This window comes from Bactrocera latifrons, unplaced genomic scaffold (genome assembly GCF_001853355.1).
Source record: "Bactrocera latifrons isolate USDA-ARS-PBARC rearing strain unplaced genomic scaffold, ASM185335v1 scaffold_6, whole genome shotgun sequence".
Lineage (NCBI taxonomy): Eukaryota > Metazoa > Arthropoda > Insecta > Diptera > Tephritidae > Bactrocera > Bactrocera latifrons.
The window spans coordinates 3,971,902-3,984,951 of record NW_017537267.1 but is presented as its reverse complement, the minus strand read 5'-3'; the positions used below and the strand labels follow the sequence as shown (position 1 = coordinate 3,984,951).

General features: G+C 35.5%; 1 protein-coding gene across 1 annotated transcript in view; it reads left to right on the top strand.

Moving 5' to 3' along the window:
- The window catches only part of LOC108974966 (irregular chiasm C-roughest protein), a 58,700-nt gene extending 48,463 nt beyond the window's left edge, over window positions 1-10,237 (top strand). Inside the window, exons 5-9 of the mRNA XM_018943110.1 lie at window positions 2,152-2,328; window positions 5,176-5,278; window positions 5,400-5,527; window positions 5,738-6,158; window positions 7,909-10,237. Coding sequence (XP_018798655.1) covers window positions 2,152-2,328; window positions 5,176-5,278; window positions 5,400-5,527; window positions 5,738-6,158; window positions 7,909-8,609 — 1,530 coding nt within the window. The 3' untranslated portion in view covers window positions 8,610-10,237. The remainder of the gene's footprint in view (window positions 1-2,151; window positions 2,329-5,175; window positions 5,279-5,399; window positions 5,528-5,737; window positions 6,159-7,908) is intronic.
- Window positions 10,238-13,050: the final 2,813 nt, after the last annotated feature.

Genomic DNA, 13,050 nt, shown 5'->3' with positions numbered 1-13,050 from the left:
GATTTACCTGAATATCTTAAGTACGACGTATTTTTATATATTTACATGTATAAGCCTGGATATGAAATTATATAGAATCATAAAAAGTTATCAGAATTTCCATAAAACTAAATTGCCGACTTTCTTAAATCACTTCCATATCTTTTCGTCAACTATTGCATATTCTAGTGTTTTTTGCGTTGTTTTGTCTCTCATAACAATTTGAGTTAAGTATACGCGTTATAGCACCTTAGTATGATATATTATATTTATATTATAGTAAACAGCACAATTTTGGTGGTCCAACCACTTGTATCTTTTAAATTGCGCCAATTCCAATTTATGGCAATACTCCCTATTTACTTATTTAAATTTTTTTTTGGAAATCAGCGATTGTTTTGGATAGTAAGCTGAGCAGTGGCTTTAATTTGGCTTTTTTCTGATTGGTTTGTTATCGGAATGAAAAGTAAAGCAAAAGAACAGCGATGCCTGTTCGCGCAAAATTACCAACCAACTTTTTTATGTTTTGTCTACGTTTACTGCAATAGGGGCAATCAGCTCATATGATCAAAGGGTGATAGACCGTACGTTCTTTTCTCAATTAAGGGGTTACATGGGTTCCTTGAGCAAAAAACGGCCTTTTTTCAATAATTTTTTAACATATAAAAGATATAAACTATCCTATATTGTAAATTGGATCAAATTGTATACAGTGTGCTAAATTGTATTATAATCTGTTTAATAATTTTTTAACATAATAAAGATATAAACTATCCTATATTGTAAATTGGATCAAATTGTATACAGTGTGCTAAATTGTATTATAATCTGTTTAATAGTTTGGGATTTTACACCGCACAAAATGCGACATGTAATTTTTATATATAAAGACATAGTTCATACCACATCGAACTCGTAAATAAGTCTAGGTTTTGCGCAGGATTTAAAAAAATTAAAAATTATTCCACATTTTTCCGTGAAAATATATATAATTTTTTATTCGAAACTTTTGGAAGAAGTTTAAATATGCCTCTCTATTTTAGTATAATAATTTTTAGGTTTAAATTAGCTAAAAATTCCCGTCGGTTTTTACGTTTTTTCTCAAAATTCTGGAACAGTTTGTTTTCATACATAAGATGGTTGGTTGTTAAGGAGAAGAAATCTAGTAAAATCAAATATAAGCAACACTCTCTTTACATCAACTTCTAGCCCTTCAATGTCCTTTTTTTACTTATATGTAATCCACACCGGAAATGTAAATAACTAAATATGTCATATATTTGTCTCCCACTAGTTGGATTATATATATTTTTTCGCCCTGCATTAACCAATTAAGAGACTTGTTATGACCCATGTATGACATTTTAATATGTATGTTAGGTCTATTTTAGGTTTTGGATGGATAAAGTATTACAGATTTGATTTTTAATAGTTTGATATTTAAACAGTTCTATCTGTGAACTCTTTTTAACATGATAAATCAGTTTATTCATTTCTAATGAATGGGTCTTTTAAGTCACGAAATTCTATATGCATCAATAGAGTGGTAAGCAATTTATAAAACACACCAAAGGTGGTCGCCAGCGAAAATTTAGGGTCCTGTTCACATGACAATCGAGTTTACGTAATCCGAAAATAGCCAGTTTTGTTCTACCAAAGACTATTAACACGGGAATTTGGGAAATGTTTCGGCATAAGGGGCATTCGTGCACATTCTAGATATCTGTGCTGTAAACAATTATATTTAGTTTTGAGAAGCAGTTTTTAAAGGAGTGCTTATTTATACAGTTGAACGTTGAGTTAGCTAAGTAAACTTGTAGAAGGTGTTGAACCATTGCCACATATACTCGTATAGTAGTTTAAGACTCTAACAGGGTTTAGTATATATAGACGCTTAGGACTTATAAGAAACGAAAAAAAAAAATTCTCTACTTCATTTGCCCCTTCATACCTTATGCAAATATATCTATTATGATATTCATACACACATACCAAATTTACATCCGACTTTTTATTTTTTTATACAAAGTATAGTTATATGCTGTAAAATAAAACAGTTTAAATTGGAGCTTTCAACTACTGCCACAACAGCAGCGCACAATTCACAGCAATTTTCTAAACGCTACTTCCACGCGACTCATTTTGACTTTTCTTCTTTTATCCATTTTTCAGGTAAAATACGCACCAAAAGTTAAAGTGAACATAATTGGCGGTGCGTTGGAGGATGGACGTATACCGGAGTTTGCACAGGTGCGATTAGAGTGCAAAGCGGATGCCAATCCCAGTGATTTGCGCTATCGCTGGTTCATCAACGATGAACCAATTGTTGGTGGACAAAAAACCGAGATGGTGAGTTACAACAAAAACAATGCATATGCATGGATTTAAGTCTATTTTTTGTTATTGTTTTAAAGAACTAGCGCATAGCAAATCCATTCGAGCGTTTTGTAGTGTTTGAGTGAACAACGTAGCGTCAATGGAGGGGTGGTGGTTACATGCGCGTAGATTGGGTGTGGAGTGAATTGTAGCATAGGAGAATAGGTAGTTAGTTACGGTGTGAGGCAGTGAATGGGAGTGCACTCGGTTGGGTTGAGGTTAATGTGGAGTGGCAGTTGCTGTTGCACGCCTCCAATGTTAGAATTGTCATGCTTGCCACCGCTGTGCCCGATAATTCGCGTAACACAAGCCAATCATGTGGCCATGCAACAACAACAAAAGCGTTAAACATTTTCAGATTGCACCAGCGTCAGTAGCGTATATGTATTTGTAGAGCAAATGTTGCACATACATAGCTATTATTTTTGCTGCTGCCACAGCGATTACGCGATTACGCGATCGCTGATTGTTACGTGTGGCAAGCGAAATGTTGCAACGTTAATGTGTAGAATTAAAGACACTAGCAAACAGTTAGAAAGTAGCAACCAGTTTGGCAGTTGCCGCTGCTTTTATTGCCCCCGGGCAGACGCTATGCCGCTTTGTGGGTGCGGGTGGTGAAGAGCAAAAGCAAGCGCAGTAGAGTTGACCCGTTGCCGCAACGATCATAATCATTTGATGCGATAACAAATGGAAGCGCTGCAATTTTGCGGCGTTGAAAGCTTGACGCTTAATATTGAACGGTTTTGGTTGTAGAAATTCATGGTATTGTTGTTGTTCTTAGATAGCGCACACGACTTATTGCAATTAATTTCACCAGTGTCCGTCCAAATGGTAATTAACTATGTACATCGAACGCGTCACAACACTCTGCCTCAGCGGCCATATTAAATGGCGTACAGCAATAACAACAAAAAAACTGGTTGAATGAGGGGCTGCTAGCGTCAACACCAGCTTCGCAGCTTCTGTGGCAATTTAATGCGCTTGTTGCTGCGTTACATTTGGCGCACGTTTAGCTAGAAAATGATCACATATAACGACTTACATACCTACGAGCTGAGGTATAGTACAGACATATTTATATAAATATTAGGGTGGTCTACAACTTTTTTTAATACCGTAAAAATATCGTGCGCTAGTGATCAACTGTATAATGTGATAAAAATTTTCATCTTTGAATTTATTAGGGTGGGTCGAAAAAAATCAGTTTTTTTTTTTTTAGGGAAAAGTGTCATCCAAGAGTCAAAAAATTTATGACTTAAAGAGTGCTTTAAGACATTCTTTGGTGATTTCACAAAAAATCTTACTATATGTATGTCTTCTTACAAGCATCGTTTACAATTACATTAAAAATTCAAACAATACAAGAAAAAATAAAATGCTTATATCGGTTTGCATGGTAGCTTTTTGCTATAATGGCACTGAATCTGAACGATTTTTTCGAGAATTAATCAAATCAGTCAAATGTTTCCAAAATTCATGAAGCTACATTGTCAAATAAAAATGTTTTCCATATAACGACTAGATTTTGATTGGTCAGTTTGTATGGCAGCTATATGCTGTAATAGTCCGATATCGATCGTTCCGATCAGGTTCAAATATGGTTTAAGCGACTGGACTGGTAAAGTATCAAAAAAAGAAAAAAACTATTTTTTTTTTGGCTCACCCTAATATATGTACTTGCTACGTAAACCAGTCCTTGGCAATTGAAATCAAAGCACCTCTGAATACTCCATGGCAGTTAGAACTACCCAAAACAGACTGGTCTCTCTCTCAACCCACCGCCAGTACCCGTAGCATAGAACGCAAATTATTTGCTAAACTACACACCAGTCTCTTTATGCCACTTGCCACTTGCAACCAGTTGCTCAGCAGCTGCCAGCGAATGCAATTTTCACAACAATTACAGCCATGCGTCACTTCCCCCTTACATTTGTGCAACACATGCACATATACATACACATACTTATTTATTTCTGTGTATGCGTATGTGCTTCCGTGTGTGGCCAAAACAGGCTCCTCGTTCTCATAATTTGTTATGGCTGAAAATATGTTGAATCGCAGCCGTATGCAGCGGCGCTAAATTATGTGGCACGGTTAAAAGTGGCTTTGAAAAACGTTTTCATATCAATTGTAAACTGGTTAGATAATGCCTACAGACCGCATAACAATCTTTTGCAGTCGTTGAACGTTTTAGTATTTAAGTTGACTGTGATTGGTAGATCTTCATTGGGGCTGCTGCGCCGCTGTTCTTTATATTTACGAGCACTTATTTGCGTATTTTAATTACCCAAAGAGACGCGCGACGTATACTGAAATATAATATATGTGCGCATATCCATTTGTATGTATATACATACATTGTACTTGTGTGTGTATTATATGCATGCGCCGCATCCAACTGGACCCGACAACTAGTCAGCACCGCGGATTGTATGATTGTTATTAGCAGCCATTTCCATTACAGCATTGCTTATGCCAGTGTCTGGCGACAGATAGCGGCCATTGCTAGTTAAGTGCTGATAAGCATAATTACGGGTTACTCATACGCCCCGTATGACGGAAAGTGTATATGCATTACAAGAATATTAAACTCGATTTGCATTTATGCTATAATAATAATTATTATTTGAGAAATTGTTAGCGTTTTGAGATATTGCGCACTGCTGCAATTAACACGCTGTAATTCATTTAATTATGATTGAACTCATAAATCCTGCAATATAAAATGGTACATAAAAATAAATTTTTTTGCAATAAAAAAACTATTTTGTTTCTCATTTAATATTTCGAGTAAATATATTTTGGCATTTTCCGATACAGGTAATTCGAAATGTCACGAGGAAATTTCATGATGCCATTGTCAAGTGCGAAGTGCAAAACTCAGTGGGCAAGAGTGAAGATAGCGAGACGCTGGATATCAGTTGTAAGTAAAAATTGCATGAAAATATGAAATAAAAAGTTATTTCAATAATTTTATAAACTTCAAGCGTTTTTTATGTACTTTTTATTATATGCATAAAAATATTTTCTTATAACTTTTTCAGACGCTCCCAGCTTTCGTCAGCGTCCGCAGTCGATCGAAGCAGACATTGGCACTTTGGTGTCTTTGGGCTGTGAAGTGGACGGCAATCCGACGCCAGACATTGTATGGATACAGCATCCAAGCGATAGGGTGCGTGAATTTATATATACTAGCTATGCTAAGCGTTAATTTTTCATATTGAAATAAAAATATATAACTTCTAAAAATAGTTGTATATCAAAAGGCAAAACAAGCGCATGTAATAATGCTCGAAGCTCACTAAAAAGCTAGAAGAAACAAAAATTCCATTGCATTATATTTCCAATAACTATTTCTTGCTTTCTTTACCTCCACTTGCAGGTCGTTGGCATCAATTCCAATCTCACCTTTACCGTTAGCAATGAAACAGCCGGTCGCTACTATTGCAAAGCCAATGTGCCCGGCTACAAAGAAATCAGCACCGATGCGTATGTTTACCTGAAAGGTTCGCCCACCATTTACTCGCCACCATATCAATTCGGTTGGGTGGGTGATACAGCGCGCCTTGAATGTTCCGCAACATCGGTGCCACGTGCGCGTCACGTCTCGTGGACATTTAATGGACATGAAATCAGCGCTGAATACGGACACGACTACTCGATATTGGTGGATCCGGTGCCGGGTGGCGTTAAATCGACTCTGATCATTCGTGACAGTCAAGCGTATCATTATGGCAAATACAATTGCACAGTGGTGAACGATTATGGCAACGATGTGTTGGAAATCAATTTGCAAGCACAAAGTGAGTACTTTCACCCACTTTTCAACCATATACTTTATAAGTGTGTGTGTGTGTATGCTTGTGAAGGTAATTGCGTGCATAAACGATGCATGTGGGTACAGCATTGCAGGCTGAGGTGTGAGGTGTGCATGGAAAATTGGTTGAGGATTGCTTGGAATATTATAATAAGCACATGGCACATTTATATTAAGAATTGCATTAAATTATTGAGGTATTTATCTCGAAACGAAAAACATTGTTTCATATATTTAATATATAAAAATAAGTGCTATATTTTTCAAAAGCGAGGAAACTTTTATACAATACTGCTTTAACATTCAAATTCATTTTTTAAGCAACTGAAAATCTTTTGTGGAACAAACGAAAGGGTTATGAGTGATATATAAACATTGTTAAAAGTGCTCCTGTTTTATCATCAGAATGATTATTTATCTGACGGGGCATTTTAATCAGGATTATGTAACCAGTATTCATTCTTTATGCTCTTTACTACCTCTAGAGCTCTTCTTCAATAGAATACAGCAACTGAGACTAACGTTTATGGAATGGTGGTCCTATCACCGTCTCTTTTTCCTAGTCGTTTTTTTTTTTTTTTTTTTTTTTTTTNTTTTTTTTTTTTTTTTTTTTTTTTAACGAACAGAACATTTTCACATTCTACGCTTCCAGTAATATTTTCATTTAGCGAAGGACATGAGTTTAGTTTTATTTCTTTTCGCTCTCTCGACATTCCGAAGCTACTTTCGAATCAGATATACACAACAAAAATAACATATATAGTCCTATCGCCTAAGCCATTCTCAATTTTCGAATAGTTCGGCTGTAGGATAACATCTTTAAATTGACTTAAAGGCCTTTGCTTAGAAAATACTTGGAAATGCACTTATATATGCAGAGAGAGTCTGATTATGGGCCCCACTGGCATGCAGTACTAGTTCTCCCACTGTTTTTGAGTTCTGTTTTGGGTAAAAAGTTGTAAAGTGCTTCTTTTGAGATAATTATTGGTAGCGAAATTATCCTAGTTATTTCGTCACCTACTTTTATAGAAAACCCTTTGTTGAATAGCGCGTCTAGTTGAGTTAAGAATGTCAGCGGTATGCTCAGAGTACTGTGGGTGGAGTGGTATCCAGAATCTTGTTTAATGCAGCCATTTGCAATTGCACATTCACACTATTCTCTGCAGTTTGGTTAGCACCAATGCGACCATTCGCAGTTGTATTCTCGATCTTCCTGCTACCTACACTTTCTCGCGGTTGATATTATCGTTTGAAAACGTTTCAGTTAATAAAATGTGATTTGGTAGCAAAAAAGGCAGCATCGGTCAATATTTCCCTAGCCTAAATAAACTGAATTTAATTATTTTTACCCATTAGTTGATTTTATGACGTAGATAGTAGTCAATAAATGGGGTTGCTCTCAATATACATATGGCAATGTTTGATTGTACGAAATAGCTGAAGCAGATTCCTATTAGAAGAACTTAGACCTTTATATTCACTACAGCGCATGCAACTTATAGTAAATCTAAAAAGCTACGTCTTTTCGGTAGACTCTGTTATGCCAATGCTACTCAACTTGTAGTACATAGTCATGCAGTTCAGATAGAATCCTACGATGGGGAGTACTTTATTTCGGTTCAGCACTTTCATGTAGACTACGTTTTCCAATGTAACACTTCGATTTCACATGTTGTAATAAATAACGAATTAATTGCTTATAAATAATATTATTTTCTGCCCTCTTTTATCCACAGAAACCATCTCACCTATGATGATTATTATTGGTGGCACGTCCGTGGTCGGCTGTGCTATGGTGCTCATCATTATCATTATAATCTATTTCAAGTGTAAGAAGCGCACCAAACTACCACCGGCCGATGTGATAAGCGAGCATCAGATAAGTAAGAATGGCGGTGTTGCTTGTAAAATGGAAGCCGGCGATCGCACCTCCAACTACAGTGATCTGAAAGTGGACATATCCGGCGGCTATGTACCCTATGGCGACTACTCAACACACTATAGCCCGCCACCACAGTATCTCACCACTTGTTCCACCAAATCGAATGGCAGTTCGACAATATTACAGAATAATCACCATAATCACTTGCAACAACAACATATGCAACAAACGCTACAACATCATCAACAAACACCACCACCACAAACAATGCCAATGACCTTCCTCTCGAACGGTAGTGCGAGCGGCAGTCTGACGAGTAGTATTGTCGGTTCGCGCGAAATACGCCAAGACAATGGTTTGCCGAGTTTGCAATCCACCACAGCGTCTGTGGTGAGCTCCTCGCCGAATGGCAGCTGTAGTAATCAGAGCACCGCGACGCATGTCATTTCCAGTTCGGTGGCGATGAGTGTGGATCCACGTTATAGCGCCATTTACGGTAATCCTTATTTGAGATCGTCAAATTCATCGCTGTTGCCACCACCAACAGCGGTTTAGAGCGTCTATCTAAGCAAGTCAATATAAATTGTGTGTAGGTACATATATGAAGTGAGCATAATATTTTATATGGTAAATAGTCCCATTAGAAATGAAAGACTGATCTCAAAATCATTAAAAATCTTTAGAATGGCTAGCAATGTGGACATAGCGTAAGTAAGTGTTATGTTTCTATATAGTCTAAGCTGTTGTCATAATTTAGTTCAGTTTAGAAATTCTTTACAAATTCGATGTCTTTAAAGCCAAAAGTATCAAAGTTCTCGAGTAAAATTTTATTTCACAATTATTCATTCTTTCAAGAAATGCCAATGTTGCTCCTTAAACTTCTGCTTTTGATGTGTGAAATTTACAAATAAATTTGTCTTATCACGGCATTGCCTTTTTACAAATATACTATTCGCTCACAGAATTCCATCCAGATTAAAATATTTGCAACTGAATTTCTATGCTGACAGTAGCAGTGGTTGCTAAGCTTGCAATTTCATTCTGCGTGGCATAAATTATGAATGTGCGATGGAGAGGGTATTAATATACTTTACTGAGGAAATGAAAAATGTGAGAAAAAGTGTGCGAAACGGAATGTGTTTTCAAGTTTAAGGTAAAGGTTGCAAAAATTACCGTAAGAGGTTCACAAAGGCCTGATGTGTAATATTTTGTGGCAAGGAAAGGTCATAGGTAGGCTTTTACTTCAACAAAGCGGAAACTTTTCCACTTACGAAAGCAGTTAGGAAAGTTCCATGAAAGTAATAACGCAAATTCTTGCAATGTTAGCAACTGTAATGAGCTTACGTTGTGCTCTTAATTTTTTCCACTTAAGCTTAAGCTTTGAAAATGTTGAGCACTTCTGTAGTCAGTATTTAAAGCATATTTTTCAAAAACTTTTTATATAAATTTAAGGCGGTGTTCTAGTTTATCAGCTTGCATTTCGAATAATTTTTCCAATTTTATTTTTATAAAGTTATGCATTCTTTAAGTAAAGTCCGCATCGCCTTCGTCAAGATTGTTACTCATGTCGTCACCATAAAATAAAAACAGTGACAGATTAGTGATTCTACAGCGGAAAACTTGACTTGATCTAATCGACTGATTAGATATCATAGCAATAGCACCAAAAACGCGTTCAAAGCTAATGTCAAGACACCAAAACGGCTTTAACATTGAAAAATTCATAATGGAGTTATTTTTGAATATCTAAATGGCCAAAATGTCAACTTTTTTAAATTTTAAATCTTTGGAACTCCTGCCATATTTTTTTTTTATTCAACATAGTTCCCTTCAAGAGTGATACACTGATTATGGCAACCCTTCAACTATTTGATATACTTACATAATTTCTTTGCCGTACGCTTCAAAATAGGCCTCAGTTTCGTCGATCATATGTTAGACGATAATTTCTTTACAGCGAGCATTATTTCTAAAAAAAAAGTTAATTTTCGATATGAACTACAATGTTGTGTTGCACTTGACTGGCCTGATTGAACTAAACGGTTGCCATTTAAATGGCTGTAACTCACAAACAATTTGAGATATCGATTTGAAATTTAAGAATATTTTTAAAGGTATGAACTATCATTTTACGATTTTTTTTTAATTTCATTAATAATTCGAAAATCGATTTTTCAAAATTTTGTAAAAAAAATTCGAAATCAATTTTTTAAAAATTTCGAAAAAAATGAAATTCGATTTTTCCCAATTTCACACCCTTAAAATCATTGAAACTTTTCATGACCAAAAAAATTCGAATATTTTCCGAATGATATGGGCAAATTTTTGAAATGCGTATTAGAACAGTTTAACGCTTATGAGACAGCCTAGCAACTTTTCACGACGCGCTTCAACTCATTGAGTACCTAAAACTAATACAATAATACGCCATATAATGCTTTGCTTATTTGGATCGCTAACGGACATGCTTCAATCACCAGCAAGTGAACAAGCTACTTATAACACATACGTACAATATCGTCCCCTAAAATGCAAAACAACGTATCATCAAAAAAATCGAAATTGAGTATTTTATTGCTTACAATCATACTTATTATATATACATACATACGTATGCAGCTTAAAATTTTCGACTTCCACTAACAGATACTCGTATAACCAATATATAATAACCATTTTATAACCAGAACTCAAATTTCTTTCAATGTTGGTGCTTTATATTACATCGTTTCTTCATCGCCTGAAACCCAGCTGAAGCTTTTACAATTATTATTATCTCCTTTCATATTTATTTAAAAGAAAATTCAAGTGGAAAAATCCAAACAACTTTTATTTTGCGCTCTTTCGACTAAACATGTTATGCAATTTTGATGCTCTTCAACTTGGATGACTACATTTTGCAGGTAAATGAATATGAAATTAATATCCTTTTAACCCGAGAACTTTGAAATATTTACGATAAAAAGAGAGCAAGTAAACACAGACTACTCATGAGTAAATACAGATTTTGTAATATTTAAAAAATTCGAAGTGAACTGAATACTGCAACAGCTTAGTTGTGTAGGCATAAGCAAGCGAAACACATACACACATGCAAATGTATGCATTTAGATTAGATGATTAATATTTATTGAAATTCGTAAAATACCAAACCAAAAAGTACGCAAGACCAACGCTAAAATATACATATGCATACATACAAACATGCATGCCTTCATGCAAACATAAGTATGGAAGCATTTAGATAAATAAAAAATAAAAAAAAAACGGAAAAAATTTCGAGTATGTATAAAAACTGGCACGAACAGCAAATACACTCAGAGTAACATACAATGTATGAGTGTTTGTAATAAGCATAACCAGCAAAACAAAAAAAAAATATTTATAACTAAACTCAACCAAAAGCCTACCCGAAACTTAGTACTGAATATTGTTATTTAATATAACAACAAACAGCTGGTAGCGAGCGTCCTAATAAATATTTCTAAATCTACGTGCATACAAACATTGAGCAAACCTAAAAGCCTACAAAACAGCATTTATTAAAACAGTGGTTATTCCTAACCTTGCGAAACTAAGCAAATAAGAATATTACTCGTTGAAAAAGAAAAGCATCCGAAAATACCTATATACACACACGTTTAATATGTGCTACTTCAGATTGTCCAAATTTTTGCTGATAACTACAAAAGTACTCTTCACTCATAGCATAAGGCATAATATTTATACGAAATTGAAAAAATAATAAGAATAAAAATAAAAACTAGCAAAAAAATTTAAATATACTATATACTGTAATTAACTTTGCTTAAGTCAATATACACAGTTACATGCATGCAAACAGACACGCAGATGCGTACGAGCGCTAGCTGCTAAAGTTTATGTTAAGCATTTGCATTTCAATGCCCAAGTACCTGATAGTTTTAAGCTTAAGCTAAGTACTAAGTATAGATGGATGTTCACGCTTGCGTGCATATGCTCGTACGTACATGTGTTGTTGTAAGTAAAAGCTTTGTTTAGGGAGCCGTAAACATACAAGAACTTGATAGCGCAGCAATGATAATGGTGACATTTTCTAGAACTCTACATATACATACATGTATTGGTTGTCAAATATCTCCCTACCACCTTTTTGCTCTTTATTCAATGTTTTATAAAAAACAGCAAAACCTTCCTGGCTGTTAAACCAGACGTGTTTGGAACGATTCACCGGCCTCCGACCACGACCGTTTTCGCTTGATATTGTCGTATGTGATCCTTTTATCAACGCGAGTCAACATACGCTTCAAAAATGGGTCGTGTTTGTTTCGTTTCAGCAGCATATCGCAGGTGTTGATTCGGCCCAGAAGGTTTTTTTGCGTCAAATCATGCGACACACAAACATCAATCTTTTTTTGTGTATCCAGCATTCTGCAGATGGTTTAAAGTGGTTTAGTGACTAACTCCCATTTTCTGGGCGATGTCACGAGATGCCACATGCCGGTCTAACACGATGTTTTCCATGATTTGATCGGTGTTCGTCGTCACAGGTCTTCCGACGGCTGGCTTATCCATGGTGGCGTTTTCACCCGCTCTGAATCGTCGAAGCCATTCCTCCGCAGTTCGAAGCGATAGAGTACACTCCCCCAAACCACCATTAATCTCACGGAATGTTTCTCAAGCTTATTTCCCTTTAACGAAGGAAAACTTTAATATAGTGCGAATTTCGGCGCTACTGAACTCCATGTTTACACGTCGTTAACTGTTGGACGCAATATCGATACGAGCTCTGTAACGCTTTATACATAGCCGCGAAATTCAAAAACAAAGGGGCGGAAGGGAGATATTTGACAATCTAATATAATTATGTACCTATATGGTTGAATTTTATATGTCGAACCCCAAAACATTTCCAATTTTTTCAATTCAAGTAAAGCTTTTCAATTTATCTTTTTGGTCTTTCCTATTTTTACTAAAATTTTATTTATTTTTTTTTTTGAAAAATTTATTTTTTCAT